Source organism: Haliaeetus albicilla, chromosome 20, assembly GCF_947461875.1.
Source record: "Haliaeetus albicilla chromosome 20, bHalAlb1.1, whole genome shotgun sequence".
Classification (NCBI taxonomy): domain Eukaryota; kingdom Metazoa; phylum Chordata; class Aves; order Accipitriformes; family Accipitridae; genus Haliaeetus; species Haliaeetus albicilla.
The window spans coordinates 24493163-24513330 of NC_091502.1; the positions used below are offsets into that span (position 1 = coordinate 24493163).

Genomic DNA, 20168 nt, shown 5'->3' on the forward strand with positions numbered 1-20168 from the left:
CAAACTTTCAATACTCCCAAATGGCTGTAGAAACAATAGTCCTATATCACGACTATGCCTTCCTAATGGTGTCTGTGGGGTTTGGTTTGACTGCTGGTATTTTAATATATATAGTAGTTGAGAATAATTGTGTCTGCAGCTAAAAAGTATTCCCTCATCTGACTGCAGTTGAAAAGTTCACGTGCTGTTTCATTGCTTCCACTGTTCACTTAATCATATTATGGAAACATAAGATGAATTTCTCAAAGCACAGTCATGCGGGTGTGAAGAAGGAAGGTACTCCGTCCAGTGACACTTTGTGTTCCTGATTGCGCCAAGCAGAGTGACTCACTTCAGTGGCATAGCGCTGATGTTATGCCGGCTGGTGAAGCAATTGCCTGGTGCACAGAATTTGAGCAGGGCCTACACAAGGGGAGTTGCTTAAAGCCTGCTTACGTGTGGATTGGCAAGGAGATTATTTTAGGAAGAAGAGAATTTGCGCAGTCAACAAGGCTATGGTGAGGGAGATAGCCACCTCTGTAACCACTCAGTATGGCTTCGTGCTCCAGCACTCAGCTTAGCTGTAAAGCCCTGGAGAGGTGGGTGTAATTCTGTCAAGACAGGGTTTCCTCCACATACTTTGAAGCCAACAGAAGTTTAAAGTATAACCATGCTGAGTTTGGGGGTAGACTGTGTCTCTGTATCGCAGTGGGAGGACTCATGTAAGCAGGTTTTTGGTTTTCCCTTTAAATATGTAGTGGGAAAAGGCTTTTGGGAACCCTCTAGGATAGTGCTGCTGTTACAGCATATAACTTCCGTACAATCAGTCTCTCAGTTTTGTGGGTTGAAGGATTTGTCTCACCCCCCCATCTCCAAACAGATTAAATAGCTCTCGTAACTCCAAACATAAGACTTTGATAAGGAGGAGGGTATGGGTGCTTGAGCGATGGAGAAGAAAGGAAAGGGTGTACTGTAGGCTTTGCCCACATGAAAGCTGCAGTTATCAAATAGGTGTAAAACAATATTGTTTGTTAAACTACATAACTTCTGAGCAGTTACTTGCTCATTCAGGGAATAATGTAAGATAAACAAGAGCTTGTACTGCCAGTGTTTCTAGCCCTGCGGTAAAACAGTAATTCACTTGTGCTCTATCGTTGCTGACTGAGAGATTTTGAAAAATCCTTTTATATTGAAGAAACTGTGAGCAGATGTTCCTGGGGTTTTGCACTGGTGGAATTGAGAGTGAGGATGCTTGACATCCAGAGGTTATTCTTAGGTTTTCATGGATGGTTTTTTTTTTTAATTTTCTTTTTTTTTTTTTTTCTTTTTTTTCCTTATGTTCTTTTCTTTCCTGCAGCAGTAGGCCAGCCTCTGCCTATCATCTGGGGAGGGTTCTTCCTCTTCTCACTTATTTTTCTCCAGCCTGGAGCCACGTGCTGCTCTGTTGTCTTCCTTGTACCACCCTTAGGTCTGATGTTGCATCTATTCCCCAATACAGTAAACTTTACTCTGTCCCCTGCTTAGTCCCGTGCCTCTGACAGCAGGCAGCAAGCACCGATTCTCACCTGCTCACCTCTCTGCTCGGTGGGAAAGGGACAAAGCAATGAGGCAATCTCCCCTGCCATCTCAGCCATGCCTGCAGCTCCAGGAAGACTGGCTGGTGAGGGGATCTTTGGATGCACCTTTATTCAAACCCCTGTGGGGTAAATCATAGTGTTGCAGTAGCACATGTAATGCCTGCTCCTGGGGAGGGCCATTTGGCAGGCATAGAGCTGATAACATTCCTTTTCCTTCTGCTTCCCTATTTGCAGCATATTCCTAGCACCCTCCCAGCAATTTCCTTTCTCATGGTTAAATAAGCATCAATGTAAAGAAAGCAGCTCTTCTGTAGCGCTTCTGCTTATGTCATTTCAAATGCTTTAGTTGTGCCAGTTCAGTGCCAGTTCAGTACCAGCCACTGACACTGCGATGTGCAAAGCCCATCAGTGAGGCCTCACTGTCTTCATCTTGCACAAGATATGTATGCAGCAGTGACTGCCAAATTTACCAGTTGGGTTTTAGTTCAGACTTTTTTCCACTGCTTAGACAGGGGGAGTTGTCTTTTGCACCACTTCATGGCTGGCACTCCAGCTGTCACTTAGTTCTGCTCTGTTTTATACTGGAGAATGGCATGAGGCTGAAGCATGAGTGATGGGAGATGCACAGGGCACATGCCAGAACACACCCAGACAAATGCACAGCTAATTTCCCCTCGCCCCTCCCAAATGCCAAAATTATCCCACCATTAAAATCAATACCCCAAATGCTGTAATTTAAAATTCCATTGCATGGTTGTGTTGGGAGGAAGCAGCGTTGGGGTCAAACCTCTTACAAAGCTCCCTGTGTGCAAAGGCTTGTCCAAAGCCTTATGGGCTGCGCAGTACTGCCAGCCCTCCCATTTAAGAGCAAGTGTGAAGAAACTGGTAACCAAAGAAGTGGAGGGAGAAGGTGGAGCTGCAGACCAGCCACAGCTTGGCAGGTGACAGCTAGGGAACCGCTGCTTTCAGCAAAGTCTAACATAGTGCTGCTAAGTGCCCTCTGTGGGCAGCATTTGGCTTTTTTAGCTCCCTGCAGCTGTGAGAGCAGTGTATCCTGGGTCCAAATCTTGCCGGTTATGCTGAGCATCTGTAACTTGGCCAAAGAAGACTGGCTGGCTCGTGTGTGGTTGTAGGACTGTGGTATGGTTGTGGGATCTGTTTGGAGTGTGACCCAGTGTGGTTCCTCTGAGCCTATCCTGTGGAAAAGCAGCTCCCTGGAAGGCAGCAGTGATCTCGGCTTTGTAACTGGACATCTCACTTGTGGAGAGCAAACCACTTTTGACTTTCTGCCACTCAATTATTTGCCCTGAGCGAAACATCCTCCTTTACTGCTTGTGAAATTCATAAAGCTGTTGAACTGCTTTTTCCACCCAAACAGAAACTGTTCCTGCTTTGGTCTTTGTTCTGCAGTTAACTCCCAACTTTCTTTTGAGAACATAATGCAGATGAATTCCAGTTTCCAGAAGGATCTCGCTGCAGCCAGGCTGTGTCTGGAGTAATGCTGATCTCATTTGGGTGGAACAAGCTAGTTGTTGCAGAATAATCTATTACTCTGTTCCTAAGCTTCCCTCTTTAAGTCCGCACAGCAGGGATTATTTACTTAAGGATTTATGTGTGTGTTGGGGATCTAGTTTTGTTTGACCCTTCCAACAGAACAAAATGCAGTCAACTTTCTGGTGGTTTGAATTGTGCCTGAAGCGTGCCGCTACTGTGGAAAGCCCAGGGCCAGCTTGGGACCCACGAGGGCCGTGGCGCTGCACCTGAGACGATGAGGGTACAGCTCTGCAGCTTCCTGGCCATCTCTGCCTCTGAACCAGTTCAGCAGCTTTTTAGCAAAGGAGCCCGAGTGGCTGCATTGAAACTCTGAGTGCAAACTTCAGTTTCTCTGTATCACGCTGTTGCTGGAGACTGATGCAAATCTTTTGACATAGTTTTCAGTGGAACCAGCATGGATCTGAGAGGTCTTACAAGCTTGGCAACTTGTTGGCTCCTCTTGGGTATCCCTGCTCTTTGCTATCTCGTATTTATTGCTCTGCCTCCCCACCCTGCAGTTCTACTCCAAGGTTTCCTTGAGAATTGGCTGTATCCTGAAACAGGCTTTTCTTAATGATCAATAATGCAAACACTTGAACGCAGTCTTGTTAACAGAAAAAAATTGGAGTTTAAGTAGAATTTGTTGCATTAATGCTCGGTCTGTGTTGATATGAGGTTACAGGCTAGTCTGCAAATACCTGCTTGTGGTTTATTTGACAGTGTATGATTCTAGTTCACAAAAAACAAACAAATAAGGCTTCTTATTTCTTTTCTTTTTCCTATTCCTAGTAACAGCCTCTGCAACTGAAGATGTCTAACAATGGAGTTGAAACAGAAGACAAACCGCCTGCTCCTCCAATGAGAAATACCAGCACTATGATTGGATCAGGAAGCAAAGATGCTGGGACTTTAAACCATGGCTCAAAACCTTTGCCTCCCAACCCAGAGGAAAAGAAAAGGAAGGACCGATTTTACCGTTCTATTTTACCAGGAGATAAAAGTACAGTATTTTGTCTCTTATAAACCTCCTGTCTGAATGTTGCTCTGAAAGACCTTAGTTGAGCACCTGATGCTTAGTGATGGTTTAGGTTTTAGAAAATGTTGTGTGTTTGTTTCCTGCACAACTGTCTTGGTCATTTTGGGGTACATAAGGTGCTGGCTGTAGACCTGTTTTTTCTAATGATTAATCCTGCCACATTTAATCCATCCTGCTTAATCTGTTTCGTGCTTTTTTTTTTTTTTTCCTTTTTTTTCCTTCCCCTTAAATTACAAGAACAGTGTCCCTGAAAACTGGGACTAGCTCTACCACCCCCCAGCCTGAATTTTCCTTAATGGTCTTGAAAATTATAAATTTTTGTACCAACTACAAGTTGGCCATTTAAAGCTGGCATTGGCAATTCCTTTGTTGGGGAGCAGGGGGAGGTCTTTTGCTTGTTTTGGTGTTCTAAGCAGCAAATAATTTGGGTTAAGCATGACTAACAGGCCATCTCCTGCCAGGCCTGTCATATGTTACTGCATGGTCACTTTGTTCTAGTGTTTGGGTCAGGCATTGTCTACTTGCTGTTAAGAATAATCTGTTACTGCAAATTCTTGTACATTTCTTGTGAACTGAAGGATTTTTCTCCTGTTATAGGGACTGTGACAGATGGAAATGGAGATAGGAACTGTGAACTGTACATGAAATTCTAATTTTTAAGATCAGGATATTTAAAAAACCTCTCTCATTAACCTTTTGAAGTGATGTAAGAAAAAAATATCTCCATCCCCTAATATGTGCTGGTTTCTTTTTATATCTGACCTATTTTTTTGGAGTTCCTCTTTCTAATACCTCAGCTTTTTGTAGAGTCTGCATTGCAATGGTATCTGGACACTGGGTAACTGAAGTCAAGCCTCGGTATCTTCAGCTTCCTGGGCTTCAGGAGGGAGGCTGCCTCCTTAATTTTTATTTGTGAAAAGACTAATTGTAGTCATAGTTTCACTGCTTTAAATAAGCAAGATGTAGGTTCATTTTCTACAAAATATTGGAGCATTCATTATTGTTATTATCTGATACCTTTGGCAACTTTGAATTGTTTTACAGATGTGGATTTTTGAATCTGCAATCCAGAAACCCATGAACTCAATGTTAAAAGTTTGCCAGATCTCGGTTAGAACTTGCCATTACGAGTATTAATCCTAAAAAGCTGCAGGATTTTTGTGTTGGCTTACTTAAGGGAGTGGGGGTTTTAAATCTCTAGGCTCAACAGTTGCAGAGAACAAAGAAATCACCTGAAATTTATAAGAGAGTAAAAGAAATACAACCTGAAATGCTAGTTTGAACTGGATTTTAAAGGAGAGCTGCAAAAGTGAATGGTTTGGGTAAAATCAGCAGACAGACTGCCACTGATTTGAAGATGCCTGTGTTTACTGAAGATTGGCCAACGTGGCAGATGCTTCAAGACGTGAGAGATTTCTGTTTAGCCAAGCCCAGCAGAGCCTTCTGTTGCAATACACCTGCCCAAATGAGAATGGTTGCGTCTGTCCTCTAATTCCTGTTGAGTAAAAAATACCTTTAACACTGTCACCTTCGCTTCAGATTGGTTGATTTTCATCTTATGAAAACTTTTTCTAATCTCATGATGACAACTAAATTCCCAGTGCCTCCTGCTGCTTAAACATTAATGAAATTCCCAGGTGTTCAGACAGTCCCTTTGGTTTGTGCCTGAAATAATTTGGGTGTCATTTGTTAATTTGGCTGGACTAAAAGGGAAGTTGGTTTCCCTTCAGTTAGAGGAATGTAATTTTGGGCAAATCCATGACCTTTGGATCTTTAGTCAGGGAAGCCAGTGGTTGTGTTTAACATCTGCTGGGGTTGCAAAGAATCTGCAAAGATTTGAAATGCTCAGCGGTTAATTTTGCTAGCAAATATGGACCTGGGCTTTTATATTGTAGTCTGAGAGTGGTTGAAGTTGATGCTGTCAATCCCTTCAGAGAAGTGGTAGCTCTTTACTCTGGGCAGGGAACAGTGCTGGAGCAGGCACTTTACGAAAGATAGGTGGGAAAGATGGTGAAGGAGTTGTGCTAATATGCAAAAGTGCAGCTCAAACATATGGAGTCCTGCTGTGGAGCAGGCGACAGACCTGTTGAGAGCTTGTGGGTCCAGATCAGAGGGGAGGCCAACACGGGGGGGACATCTTTTACAGGTTGATGGGTCAAGAAGGTCAGTTCTAGCTGAAGGTGCTTTGGAAAGTGTCTTTTCCATTGTGCTACCTCTGTGCACAAACAGAGCCATGGTGTAAAGGACACATGGGGCTTAAATCCTGGGCCTCATACATGTTTGTACACTTCCCATTGAGCTGTGTCCCCTTGCTAGGCGTCATGCTGTGCTTGCAAAATTTAGGATGTAATTTATAGTCCTGATTTCCTCAGTCCCAGCCTAAATCCTAAACCTGTTATTTAAAAAAACCTGTCAGCTTAATACTGGGTGAGTTCTATCCAAATGGATGCAGAGCTTATGTGACTTGTTGCTTTCAACAGGAGCTGTGAACATCTGAAGTTTCTTGGGCGCAAAGCTGATCAGTGTCCTAGTTGAGGGTATGAATTTGGCACATTTAGCTCCTCTGAGCTTTGCTGAGTTCAGCTGCAGCTTTGCATGGAGGCAGGGTTTTACCCACAAGGTGACAGTTTGCAGTGCCTGGGAGCCCTTTCTGTGGTGACACGGGGAGCACTTCACACAGTGTTACCAGTGGAGAAGACTTTTCTCATCTCAGTATGCTTCAGGATGGGGTCACAGGCTTACTTCATGGTAGGATGTCATGTTTCCTAGTTGCAGCTCAAGTTGCCAGAGCATCATAAGGAAACTTTATGGGTGGCTCTTGTAACAAGGTCAAATGTGTGAGGTTTTGAATGCTACAAAAAGCAGTTGTGTTATTAATGGTTTTAATACATTTAGGCTTTTATATCTGTCAGATTTTGGATCAAAAGCTTCTGAAGTTCATTGTCGTCCGAGACTGCTGGAAGAAAACCTCTGAATTCATGTGCCAGCTTTCATGTGTATTCACATGATGGTGAATTCAGTCTGGGTACTATAAAACTCTGAGTGTGGCAGGCAGGCAAATTTAAAAATGTGTACAGAGCAGTTATGGTTTCACCTGCTGTAACATTATTGCTAAGGCAAAGTGATTTTAGCATGAGTTTGTGGCAGCTGTCCCAAAGGGTTGTTGAGTGTCAGGGAAAATGCAAAGGGTTGAGATGCTGTGGGAAATGGTTGCAGAAAACGAAGATAATTGGGAGAACATTAACTGCTTCAGAGGTATGAAAACAACATAAGTAATAAATGCAGAAAAATCTCTTCCTGTTTCTATATTGCAGTGTAGCCATACTGAAACTCTCTACCTATGTGTCGAACATGAACAGAGAGCTGGAGTGTTGATGTGACAGGCCATTATATTATTTAATCAGTTGCTCCAGAACTGTTTTTATTGCTTTGTATAGCTGAGGCTCATTCAGGCCATCATCTCCTGCTTTGTGTAAGTTGGCAGTGAGCAGTCATCTCAGTTTGCTGGTTGAATGGATAGTGGAACAGTTGGTTGCAGAGAAGTTGGGATTTGGGTGTGTGGCAGGAAACTCAGACTGTCTGAACGTAGAACAAAAAAACACCTAAGTGTATTGACTTCTGGATAGCAACTTAATGCCCTTAAGCTTTTTAGGGACACATTCAAATCTACTGTGGCAGTCATCCTGGACATGTGTTGGCGTGGATCACCCATGTAGCACTCTAGCACAGTGGTGCTAGTATAGGTGCCCTCTTCTTCCTCACCTGAGCGATGGGCTTCTAGGCTGAGCTGACACCCTGCTCTTTGGCTTGGAGGAATGGACTGATCCTGTAGACAGGTCTATAGAATATGGTGCCGCTGGCTCTTTGCATCTCTTTTCTTCTTGCTTTCCATCCACCACTAGTGCATGCAGCTTTTTCTGTATACCTGCTGGATGCAGCTGCTTGTTCCTTTTTTGGCAGGCCTCCGTGCTGCAGATGCTCACCATCTGCTACCCAGCAGCTGCTTCTGTCTCCTCCTAGCTTCCCCCTCTGTGATGGCTCCTCCAGCATTGCAGCTTTCTCTCCTCCTTCCCCTTGGCAACTCTGTTGCTCTTCTGTGATTCAGCTTCCCCCATCCCCTTTGTTTGAAAGAGGGATCGAAAACAATCTGTTCCATCTTCCTGTCCCAAATGGAGCATCTGATTCCTTTCTTCCTCCACAGTTACTCTGTGCAACAGTAACTCTGTCTGTAATGACACAGAGAACAGTGCCAGAGCTGGCACTGAAGGAAACAAGATTCGGTCCTTTGGGGCAAGCCCTGACCATCTCTTACGCAACTAACCACCAGCAGTGTCTTAATTGCAGTATTGGACATTAACCTCACGGGTTTCTGAAATACCTGGCATTTGTCGTTCATATTGCCAAAAGTGCACTGGGGAATGTCAGCCACGAAACAAATTCTGTTTGGCTTTAGATAAAAAAGGTAGCAGCTGGGAAACGTTTAGTCACCTTCTCCTGGCTCTGCTTATTTTATAACTGCAAGCAGCAGCAAATCTGAGTAGAACATGGTTCTTCCTTAAACTGATCTCAATTTCTTGAATACAGTAAATATTAAAAGGAAGGTGGAGTCCTTAATATGTCATGAATATGGATGATTCCATAATCCAAGTTGTAATGATAATCTTGTTTGAAGACCTGACTTTAAAATTTACAGGGTGCATCTGCTTTGATTTATTTCCTTTCCTGTATCTTCATGACTTCTGCTCCTCACCTGCCAGATTCTGCCCTCTTGCTCTGTGTCTTCAAAGCTTGTTATTAAAACCACATTTAGTTCATTTTGTGAGCAGAAAAATATAAATGGTTTTGCTCATACACGATTTGGTAGCAGAAGCACACATGTTATATTTCGTTTTCTTCATAAACTCTGTTTTGAGGAGGTAGGATGAAGGAAGCAATTTATAAGCAGTATTTGTAGTTAATTTTGTCCCTTGTGACAAATATGAGAGGCGAAAGTATATTTAACAACACATAATATTTTTTTTAAAAGTTGCTTAAAACAACAAATAAGAAAATGTGTTCAAAACTGCATGGATTCCACTTACTGCCACTGTAGTGCTTTTGACTCTGACCTGTATAAGTTTGAGTGAATATTTTAGGTAAATAGCTCTTGTGCTGTTGAGTCTAGCCCTACCGGTTGATACTTGACATACCCAAAATGTCAGTTTCCTTGTCTTACACTTGTCCTGTGTTGCAGGAATTTGATTTTTGTTGTCCACTCACTGTGGCTGTTCTTAGTGAGGGAACAAAGTTTTTGAACTTGCTGTTTGTCTGCCCCAGATCGAAATTCTATGACTAGCAAAAGGGGGGGGTTGATTGGGTAGGTAAATTGGAAGTTATTGGTGAGATTTTAATTTTTGATGGATTTGTGGATTTTTGTTGTTGTTGTCTCTTCCAGCCAATAAAAAGAAAGAGAAGGAGCGGCCAGAGATCTCCCTTCCTTCAGACTTTGAACACACGATTCATGTGGGGTTTGATGCAGTCACGGGAGAATTCACAGTAAGTGAATCTGGAGGAAAAGAGAACTGTGTGGTTTGGCTTATTGCTGGGAGGAGCCAGGACCCATTGATCTTTTATACAGTAATGCTGGAAAGGCTATTACCATCATCTAGTCTGATCTCCTTTGAAACACAACTGCAGAGGTTACCCACTAATTCCTGCTGAGAGACTGTTTGTCAAAGTTGGCACATCCCAGGAGCCTAGGCTGCCAGCAAACTTTTCCTTTCCTGTTTTTTTGGCTGTTGTGGACAGCAAAACATGGTATATTTCTCCTCTGTTCCCCCCGCCCCCTTCTAGAGCTGGATTAGGTCTACAGCATAGTCTGTGTCCACCAAGTGGGGTTCTGAGAGTTCCCCTTTAGAAGACACACAGCTGTGCATAACTACCTATGACAAAATATGTACGTGCTGTCCTAAGGCTAAATGTCAGATGCTTTTATGTTTTTTTTTATTGGCATGCAAAATACTATGAAGACAGAGTTGTATTTCATCATATTATTCTTCTTAATCTGATTACAAGATAGTATTTAATAGCAGCAGCAGTTGTCTGTGAGCAAGCTGTTTTTACCTGTCTTTAATATGCTTCTTTTTCAGGGACTTTGCTCTTCTAACGTTTGAATCGCATGTACAATTGTGTTTTGCATATCAGCCTCTAGACTTGCCCAGGTTAACCTAGATGTACCAGTGGGTCAATACCTGAGTGGCGTATCCAGCCATCCTTTTGAACAAGAGGATAACTTTATTGGTGAAGGATCCCAGTCACTTGCCACTTTGTGCAAACTGTTATTCTTGGTGGTGATGAAAGGCACAAATCTGGTTGTACTCCAGATGTATTTATTTTCTGGCTGAAATGATGTCCCTGTAATGAAATTCGGAGCTTCATACATGACGTTAACGTCTCTGCTTTCCCAGCTCTGGTTACAATAGGCACCAAACTGCTATTCTCAAAGAACTCTAGTGTGGCAAGAAGACCCAAATGAATCTTGCATGTCCATTGTGCTAGGTGCTATACAGTGCATGTTACTTCTGTAGTCTTTCTTGGATATATGTAAATATGTGTATACCTGACCATAAAGGGTTTGTTGTTGGTTTTTGTTTGTTTGTTTGCTTGAGGCTTTTCCTGAACTGCAGCATTTGGGTCTGCTCTTTTCTGTTTTTTGAGTTTTGGTCTTCAAAGGACCTGGGTCTCACTCAGAGCCCCGTGAGCAGAGTGGCATTTGCACGTCCATGTAAGGAACGTGTGACTTGTAACACAGGTGGTGGCTAGGAAGGTATCGATCCACCGCCTCTTTTCCTTTCCTCTCCTCTTCTCTTTTCTCCCTATTTCTGTCACAGCACTGCATAACCCCAGAAACTGTGGCGGCGGGTGTGCATGCTGTGAACCACTGTGAGCTAACAAGGTACATCTCCCCACAGGGAATGCCGGAGCAATGGGCACGTTTACTGCAGACTTCCAACATCACCAAGTCGGAGCAGAAGAAGAACCCCCAGGCAGTGCTGGACGTGTTAGAGTTCTACAACTCCAAGAAGATCTCCAACAGCCAGAAGTACATGAGTTTCACAGGTACGTGGTGATTGTCTCATATGGTTGTTTTGTCCAACCAGTAGCTCTGGAAGGAAAATGTGAATGAGATTCTCTAGCTGCTCAAGCACCCCTCTTCCTTTAAAATGCTGTTCTGTTAATCCTGATGCCCAGCATAGCTGCAAAAGAGGAGGTCAGTCAACTGGCTAACTCCCCAAAACACATAGGTTTTCTGAAACTTATAGCCAGCATCTGGAAGGCAGATCCCGGAGTGTTGTTGCTGGGTTCCCAGTGATGAAAATCCATGGAGAAAACAGGCAGCTGAATTTCGCACCAGTTTCCGTTTCCACCATGGGTGTGGATGTTGCTTTGTGCATGCTTGGGGTGAGGGTCTATCTGCTCCCATGTGCTGTGATTGAGGAATACGCCTGCTAGGTGCTTGATAACTGCTGGCCGGATTCCTCTGAAAATCAAAGCTGCTAAGGTTTTGTGCCTTCTTTGTATGGATTACCTGGCCAATGGAGGACTCCGGCAGCCACCACTTCTTTTCCCTTTCAACTCTAACTCCTTCCCTTTCTAAATATTAATGCCTGCTTTGGTTCTTTTTAAGAGGATGGAGCCATGTCACCAGAACTGGTATTAATTAGGAATGCTCCAGGCAGGGATAAAAGCACAAATCTTCCCCATGTGTGCCTGGATAGTCAAACAAGAAGCCTACCAGTTGATTCATGGGATCCTCTGTTGCTATTCCAGGAAGTTTAGGTGTCCAAGACTGAACATCTTACAGGTCTTGGGCTAGCTGCAGTACCTCTGCTGGTGATTTAGCCCACTGAAAATATTTTGTGTATATGGATGGAGAAGAGTGTTCATTCAGGTGTTGCTCTGGGAAATTCCACCCTCCTGCAGCAGGGATTTGGGGCCCCTGCATTTATCTGCAGATTTTTTTACCCTCTATTCCCATATCTGCCAGGTGTCAGCTTGTTCTGGGTAGCTGAAGGTAGTGCCTAGGTTTGGGAGCAGCCTTTCTTCCTGCCCCTTCCGAAGGGAGCTTGTTCTTTTCTCCTCTCCCTGATGCTGCTGCATTTACAACTCATTTATTTATAATGGTATTGCTATCTGTCTCTTTCAGATAAATCAACGGAGGATTACAATTCATCTAATACGTTGGTAAGCCTTATACTCGCATTCTGTCTCGAGTTTGGGGATTTAAAAACTTGCATAAAGTAGTTAACTACATGTAAACTTTTGGTTTGCTTAGTATTTTAAAATCTGAACTATATATATTTGTATATTGAATACATATTTATAAAAACAAGCATGCTCCTTTCACTTTTTTTTCTCAACTGAGGGAGAATCAGGTAGGCAGAAGTGGTTTTTAGTAGTGAAGAGAAATTAGTGAATTAATGAATAGAAAGGGTTCTGTTTTCATAGAAGTCAATCTGTTCCTGTATGTAGAATTTTATAACTGCTCTGCTTTCAGGTTTTATGTCTCTAAACATCCGTGACATAACAAAGTTTAATTACTAACCTACAAGGTCTGATTGACCAAAACTAATGTTGATTAGTGTTGATTAACCAAACTAATCTCCAGCAGAAAAGGAAGTAAAAGGTTCTCTTCTTCTCTGCTTGACCTTTACTCTGTCCTTACTTAGGGCAGGCACCACTCCTGTTTGCTTTGTTAGGACACATGATACGTTTCTGCGTGTGCATGTGAAATGGAAGAAATAAAACTTTCAATTTGAGATGATTCATAAAACCCCACAATTCCCTCATCTCTTGTTTTCTCACTGCCATGCCATTATCTAGAGTTGGCTTGTTCTGCTCCCTTCTGGAGGCAACACATTCAGGTCTGACTGTTTAGGACTCCCTGCAAAAAGAAAAGGAGAACGTTTCTGCTGTTATTCATGATTACATGTCATTGTACGTCAGTCCTCAGGAGTTTAGAATATCTGAGGCTGTTGGATTTTAAAGTAAATCGTGAAGAAAGCAGTAGTTACCAGTCTACCGAGATAGCCTGATGTTTTTGGAAGACACTAGGTAGCCTTTAATTTGGGGGATATTCAGGAAATTCCCAGTACATAGGTGTTTTTTCTTGTTGCTTTTAACAGGTTAAGCTTTTGTGTTACGTCAAGTGCACTTTAGCAATTATATGTCAGGATGCTGGTGACTTCAAGTATTTTAGGTTCAGTGAAATACTGCATTGTTTTCCACCTCTTTCAGAGAGTACTTTATTTTAATACTTTTTCCCCTGCTACTCTTGGGGAACTGATGATGCACAAGCAAAACTCGTCTAGTGCGCTGAGGATCTCACGAAGTTTATTTTGAAATGTTTATAGTGTAAAGAATGCCATGAACTTCAAATCCAGTTTCAAATTTAAAAGGTTCAAAGTGACTTTGGTTTCTAATCTCAGTATTGCAAAAAATTCCAAGTAATTTTTTTAATCACTTGTAAAACTTGATATTTTTTTTTTTAATTGTTATTCCTATTTTTCATAAAATTTTCTTTTAGAAAGCAATTTTAAAAGGTATTTGAAAAGATTTTACCGGATTCTGCTTCCAAAAATCTTTCATTACTTAGTTCTCAGTCACAGTACCAAAGCTGGTGTTAACTTGACGTCCCAACTGTTAGAGAAAACATCAAGATTTTGATGCAAATTAAAACATTTAAAGACTGAAATGTCCAATCTGCATGATCTGGGTTTGAAGCAACCAGCAAAACAAAAAAGATGACGTAAACAGGGACAGATGTTTCCAAACCCAGATGTTGTCCCCGGAATTGCTGGGTCTGCCATGTGGGTGTTGGGAAGGCAGTGAGAGAACCCAGGCGGGTCTCAAGTCCTTGGGAAGAGGATTGCCATCATGTAGGCAGATGATAAGCTCTATCTGAACAGTTGCGTTGGGCAGTGCTGGACTGCCCCTCCACTTCCCATAAGGGCTCAGGATCTTTGGAGTATGAATTTTTTGGATATTGTAACTTGGTAGCCTGTTCTGATTATTATTTTTCTGCACTTGCTTCAATGCAGTCTCTGTTAGGAGCTTAATACAATGTTTGTGATTTTGTTTATAACAAGCGATTGGGTTTTTATTTTTGCTATTTGTGTAACCACATGGAGAATGTGAAGGCTGTCTCTGAGACCCCTGCAGTTCCCTCAGTGTCTGAAGATGAAGATGATGAAGATGATGCAGCTCCACCCCCTGTGATAGCTCCACGACCTGAACACACAAAATCTGTGAGCCGAAATATTTCCTTCAGCCCCTGCCACTGCAGTCACAGTTGGGTCTTGCCTGTGGCTCCTCATCCATGCTGCATGGCATGGTGCTGAGCCCTTCTTGGGAGGAGGAGGGAGGAGGTGGGAGCCATTCCTTCTGGCAGAGCACCTTCATATTATCACCTGCCTAGTTGTGGGGGGGACAAGAGAGTCCTTGCTTAGTGACATTAGTTGTTAACAAAGTAGCTACAGAAATGCATCCCTGACAGCAACAAATACAATAATGAGATGAATAGAAGTGTTTAAGTCATCTGACTTGTATTAATATCTACATTTTTCTCAACAAAATTAGATATACACCCGCTCTGTGATAGACCCTCTTCCTCCTCCTACCAGAGATGTGGCCACCTCTCCTATTTCTTCTCCCTCGGAAAACAGCACAACGGCACCTGACATGCTGGTCAGGAACACGGAGAAACAGAAGAAAAAGCCAAAAATGTCAGATGAAGAGATCTTGGAAAAATTAAGTATGTCTTTTTTTTTTAATTAAATTCCAGGTCCTGCTGTGTTGATTTCCCAAAATCTTAATAAGCTGAAATGTTTTGACATTCCCATTTTGAGATCTCTTACTGAAGACATTGCGTTGTGACTGTGTGCCAAAATTAGGGGCAGATGTAAGAAGGGAGTATAAATGTAAGCTGAGCACCTGTGATGCCAACTGAAGTCCCTGGGGAGTTACAGATCCTCAGGCTCTGCAAAACAAGCCCTGAATAAGTAGCATCTACTTAACTATGAAGTCTGAGATTGTTCCACAACTTGATATTCTGTAGCTCTGGAGCATAGATGATTATATTGCAATGTTAGACATAGGGTGTCTAAAAGATGGAGAGAAAATTAGTGCATTCCTGAGTTCACCTTCCACAATACCATGGTGTAAAGTGACATGGTTATTTTTAAGTGCCTTAACATTGTGTGGGTACCCAAATCAGTGGTGGTTTCTAAGAAAAATCCATCATGTCTTTTTGTTGTGTCCTAGTGTCTTTAACAGTCCCTACCTTCAGTTCAAGTGCTTCTCTGCTGCCTGGTATTTTTGGGTTATGCTGTGGCATATCCAGTGTCTGAACCAGCTCTTCTGGGCAATTGATTGCTATCCTCCAGCCTGGGCCATTTTTTATTAGGGTAGAGCATTTCTCAGTCTTTGAACTACTAATCCTGTATTAATGACATATGTGCCTTGCTTGTCAGTTGATGTAAATTGTGTTAGCTCCCCTATGGTCAGGCTGGTCTCCTCAGTTGAGGGTATACCCTTAAAGGTCAGTATTTTATGAATCAAAGACTAGTAGCTAGACGAGGGGAAAATTTAATCTGAGGGTGTAAATTAAAAAAAAAAAAAAATTAAAATGGCATCAGTGTACTTCATTCCTTTAAATAAAGCCTAAATTGAATTGATGGCATGTTAACTGGAAATGCTTGCTATTGGAAAACTTATAGCCATTGTTCCAAAACAGCAACTTCACTTACTTAATTAGCAGGACCTTTGTAGTATTAAGGATTCAGCCATTTTTGTGACCAGGTAGGGCAAGCAGGGACTGTGGCAGGAAAAAGGTGCTATTCTGATACAAATACATTCACTTCTGTAATGAAGAGAAATGTAAGTGCCACTCTTTAGGAGTGTCAGGTGGCAGATGCACCTTCTGACACCTTGCTTGCTCCAGCAAGTGGTGTTCTGTGCTGAAATGATTCTTTAGCATTGAGGGGTTTTGTTATAAATAGGTGGGTGTGTGTGAAGTTCAGTGGCTGCTGTTAGGTGTCAGCTTCTAGATTTGGGCTAGTCAGAAGTAGGCGATGAACTTTAATCCTGTTGTAAACTGATGTTTTTCCACTGAAGGCAGTGGAGTTGTACTTGTGCAAAGACATGCAACCCTTTCATGTTTTGGTTTGACATGTGAATAACATGACTAAAATCTTAAAGCATATATATATATATATATACACGCATACTGAAGATGTGCAAAGGTTAAAAGGAAGCCGATAAATCTCCACCTCTTAGCATTAACGCAGCATTGGTGCAAACATTAATGAATCCTCACCTGACTTTTTGGGAGGTAGGAAACATTACCCCATTCTACAGATGACGGCATTAAACAGGGCAAGACTGGCAACTGCCTCTTGTCACTGCAGCACTGTCCTGTCACTGCCATAGGGAAACATTTGCCTCAGTCTGAACTTGTAGCCCGTGTTAGGCTTTGAGGGAAAGTTTACGAACATTTGTTCAGAAATGCTTGCCCTCAGGGCAAACAGCACTGCTTCCACAATTGTACAGTGGGGTTTATATAGTCAGATTTCTCTCCCCGCCCTCCTCTCCAAACATGGACCATATTCCCTTGCCTTTGCCTCTGTCTGCCCTAAACCCTGTGGGTTTGGCTGCTCTCCAGCAGCATCTGAAAATAGCCTGCTCTTACTCTGCTTGCTACTGGATTTCTTGGCCTAGTGACCACGAGCAGTTTCTTTGCCAATATACATCTGTTTAGGCTCAGCCCTAGACCCCTGTGAAAGCAGTACCATATGTTGGCAGCTTGAGTGACTTGCAAACACCAACTCAGATGCAACTCTGCATCCCTTGATCCTATTAGCCACCCTGGTGCTGTTAGGGAGGAGACTTGCTCCCAGCTAAGCTCTAGGAATTGTTGGCTCTGATTTCTTTAGCCTAAAAAGGGTGCGATTGCTGCCTGCCATAGGGGTATTATGAATATCAGTAAATGTTTGCAGGGAGCATTGAGTTTCAGTGATGCTCCTTTTGTGAGTTTCTCCAGTTTACCCTTTGGCAACCCTCCATACAATTCGCAGGAGTCCAGCACCTCTATGCAGGCTGCCCACTGCCTGCCCTTGGGCTGAGAGCTCCCTCCCCTCATACAGAAAACATTTTGTTCCTCGTGAATACCAAATCCACCTTGAGCCTGAGTGGCCCTTCACCGCCTCGTGTTGCAGAACACCATGCAAAGTGCTTTTCCCTCTGAGGGGTGCAGTAATACGCTTTCTTCTGGCTGAACAGCCACATTAGGGGGGGAATGAGCTGAGATTGCCTCGGGTTGCTCTCCAAAACCAGAGCAATGCTGCAGTTGCATGGCAACTGCTGCTAAAACCTGTGCTGACTGTTGGGTTCCTAGAAAAGCAGCTGAGCATTGCCCAGGCCAGGGGGGGTTGACTCTGAAGGGTCTCTCCAGCTTCCCCCCTGTGTCTTGCAACCCAGTCATTGGGTCAGTAATGGCTACGGTCATACTGGTTCAGAAATGTCATAAATACTTTTGTTCTGCCAGAAATTGTCATGGTGTAGGGAAATCTTTGGCTAGATTTGCAACAGACTGTTGGCTCTAAGATAAATAAGGCCCTGGCCTCCAAATTCAGAGGACGTTGCAATGCAGGGGCATCTTAGGTCATCCAGTGTGTTGAAGCTGGCAGTGACTTTTAAGTTGCAGGTTTCCAGCAAATAATTGTACTTACATGTGTGAGGGCCATGTGTCCCCATCCTGTGCCTCGCAGTGTTCAGTCACCAGCTGCTAGTGAAGGTTAAATGTGCTTAATGTCTGTGTTCCACCGTTTCTGAAGGGAAAATACCTGTAAGAGGGGAATGCCGCAGCTGGTATGTGGGTAAATAACTAAGGACTTGCTTGGTGTTTGTGTGCCTCTTGATTTCTGGCAAGTGGTTCATGAGGCTCGGCAGAGCCCACTGTGGCTGTGGGGCTGCTCTTCAAGTACAGTTGGTTCTTATAACTATACGAAAAAGTACTTACAAAATCCTCTTGGTTTTTTTTTTTGTAGGAAGTATTGTGAGTGTGGGCGATCCAAAAAAGAAGTACACGTGTTTTGAGAAGATTGGACAAGGGTTAGTATATGCTCCTTCTCTGTCCTATACCTTTCTTTATGCTAAGAAGGAAGCACTGAAACCAGGCTAAGTTAGTCTGCTAGGAAAAGCTGTTGGTAATGCTTTGGAGAGTTTATTTTGTTTGGTTGTTTTTTTGTTTTCTTTTTCTTTTTTTAATTCTGATTGTTTTGGTGGGTTCCACCCCCCCAGCTCTTCTCCTTTTCCTGGCAAAGTCCTGAGTCACAGGGAGCGGGTTTTTTGTGTGATTGTGTTTTAATATAAGAAAATATGTCATTACATGATCAGGTTGCTAAGTATAGCTGCAAGCAGGGAAGGAACTGCTTATTTTCAGCATGCAAGACAATCTTCAAATTACAGATTTACTTTCTGAATTAACTGTCCTCAACGTGGGTGTTGCACGCCTCTTAGCAGGGTAGGGGGAAAGTAGGCGTTGTGGGAGAGGCTGTAGTGAGGCAAATCACTGAGAGATCTCCTGTCAGCTCCTGTGCTGAGGCTTAAACTCAAATTTCCCTCACTACAAATGCGACATTTGTTTACTTTAGCTGATCCTATCTGCTTTGTAATCATGTTGGGCAGTCTGCAAGCCAGGGCAGTGCAGTCATGCCAGTTTATACGGGATCAACTCATGGTCCTACAAGCTGTGCTAAGTTGCTGGTTTAGCAGCAAGGGTTTGGATGAGCATAGTGTCCCTTATTAGGAGCTTTGTTCCCCATAAATTCTCTAGCTTCTGTTCCAACAGCAGTCTTGGCTCGGAAGTATTTCAGATGAAATTTACCACTGGAATTATTGCATGAAAAGGAACGGGACTGAGAGCGCGTCAAAGAGACAAGTGGGAAGGGGCATGTGTTAAGCTCTCAGTCTTGCTATGAGGCACTAGTAAGTGTTGGGTTTTGGTTTTGTTTTTTTTTTTTTTTCTCTCTTTTGTTTAGAGCCTCGGGTACAGTTTACACGGCAATGGATGTGGCTACAGGACAGGAGGTAAGTGCTACCAGAATACCACAGCAGTGGATTTTGGATTATGTCCTAAAAGTTCAAGTTGATGCTACAAAATAAAGACAGTCTTTCAGGGGTTCATGACATCTTATTTTTAATGGGGTATTTATTTCCTTACTAATGAGGCATGGATGAGTGGTCTGAGCAAAGAACTGGAAAAAGTGTTTTCTTAAGTTTTGATTCCTGAATCATTTCATATTTGTAAAGACTCTTTCTGTGACCACAAAGGCTAGAAGCAAATGTTCGGACTGGATGGTTTCTCAGTAGAAATTTATTTCTTTATCCCCATATTGAGTGCACCCTCAGCAAGTTTGCTGATGACACCAAGCTGTGTGGTGTGGTCGACACGCTGGAGGGAAGGGATGCCATCCAGAGGGACCTGGACAGGCTTGAGAGGTGGGCCTGTGCGAACCTCATGTAGTTCAACAAGGCCAAGTGCAAGGTCCTGCACCTGGGTTGGGGCAATCCCAAGCACAAGTACAGGCTGGACGATGAGTGGATTGAGCACAGCCCTGCAGAGAAGGACTTGGGGCTATTAGTGGATGAAAAACTGAATATGAGCCAGCAATGTGTGCTCGTAGCCCAGAAAGCCAACCGTGTCCTGGCCCGCATCAAAAGAAGTGGGGCTAGCAGGTTGAGGGCAGCAATTCTCCCCCACTACTCTGCTCTTGTGAGACCCTACCTGGAGTACTGCATTCAGCTCTGGGGGCCCCCAACTTAAGAAGGACATGGACCTGTTGGAATGAGTCCAGAGGAGGGCCATGAAGGTGATCAGAGGGCTGGAGCACCTCTCCTATGAAGACAGGCTGGGAGAGTTGGGATTGTTCAGCCTGGAGAAGAGAAGGCTCTGGGGAGACCTTATAGCAGCCTTCAGGCACCTAAAGGGGGCCTACAGGAAAGAT

General features: G+C 43.2%; 1 protein-coding gene across 5 annotated transcripts in view; it reads left to right on the top strand.

Moving 5' to 3' along the window:
- The window catches only part of PAK1 (p21 (RAC1) activated kinase 1), a 76807-nt gene that overhangs the window by 38101 nt on the left and 18538 nt on the right, over nt 1–20168 (top strand). For all 5 annotated transcript variants that reach the window (XM_069808572.1, XM_069808571.1, XM_069808574.1 and 2 more), the window contains 8 exons: nt 3879–4089; nt 9560–9660; nt 11076–11223; nt 12311–12348; nt 14295–14411; nt 14743–14917; nt 18210–18273; nt 19203–19251. In XM_069808572.1, the coding sequence (XP_069664673.1) occupies nt 3900–4089; nt 9560–9660; nt 11076–11223; nt 12311–12348; nt 14295–14411; nt 14743–14917; nt 18210–18273; nt 19203–19251 (882 nt within the window). In that variant the 5' untranslated portion in view covers nt 3879–3899. The remainder of the gene's footprint in view (nt 1–3878; nt 4090–9559; nt 9661–11075; nt 11224–12310; nt 12349–14294; nt 14412–14742; nt 14918–18209; nt 18274–19202; nt 19252–20168) is intronic.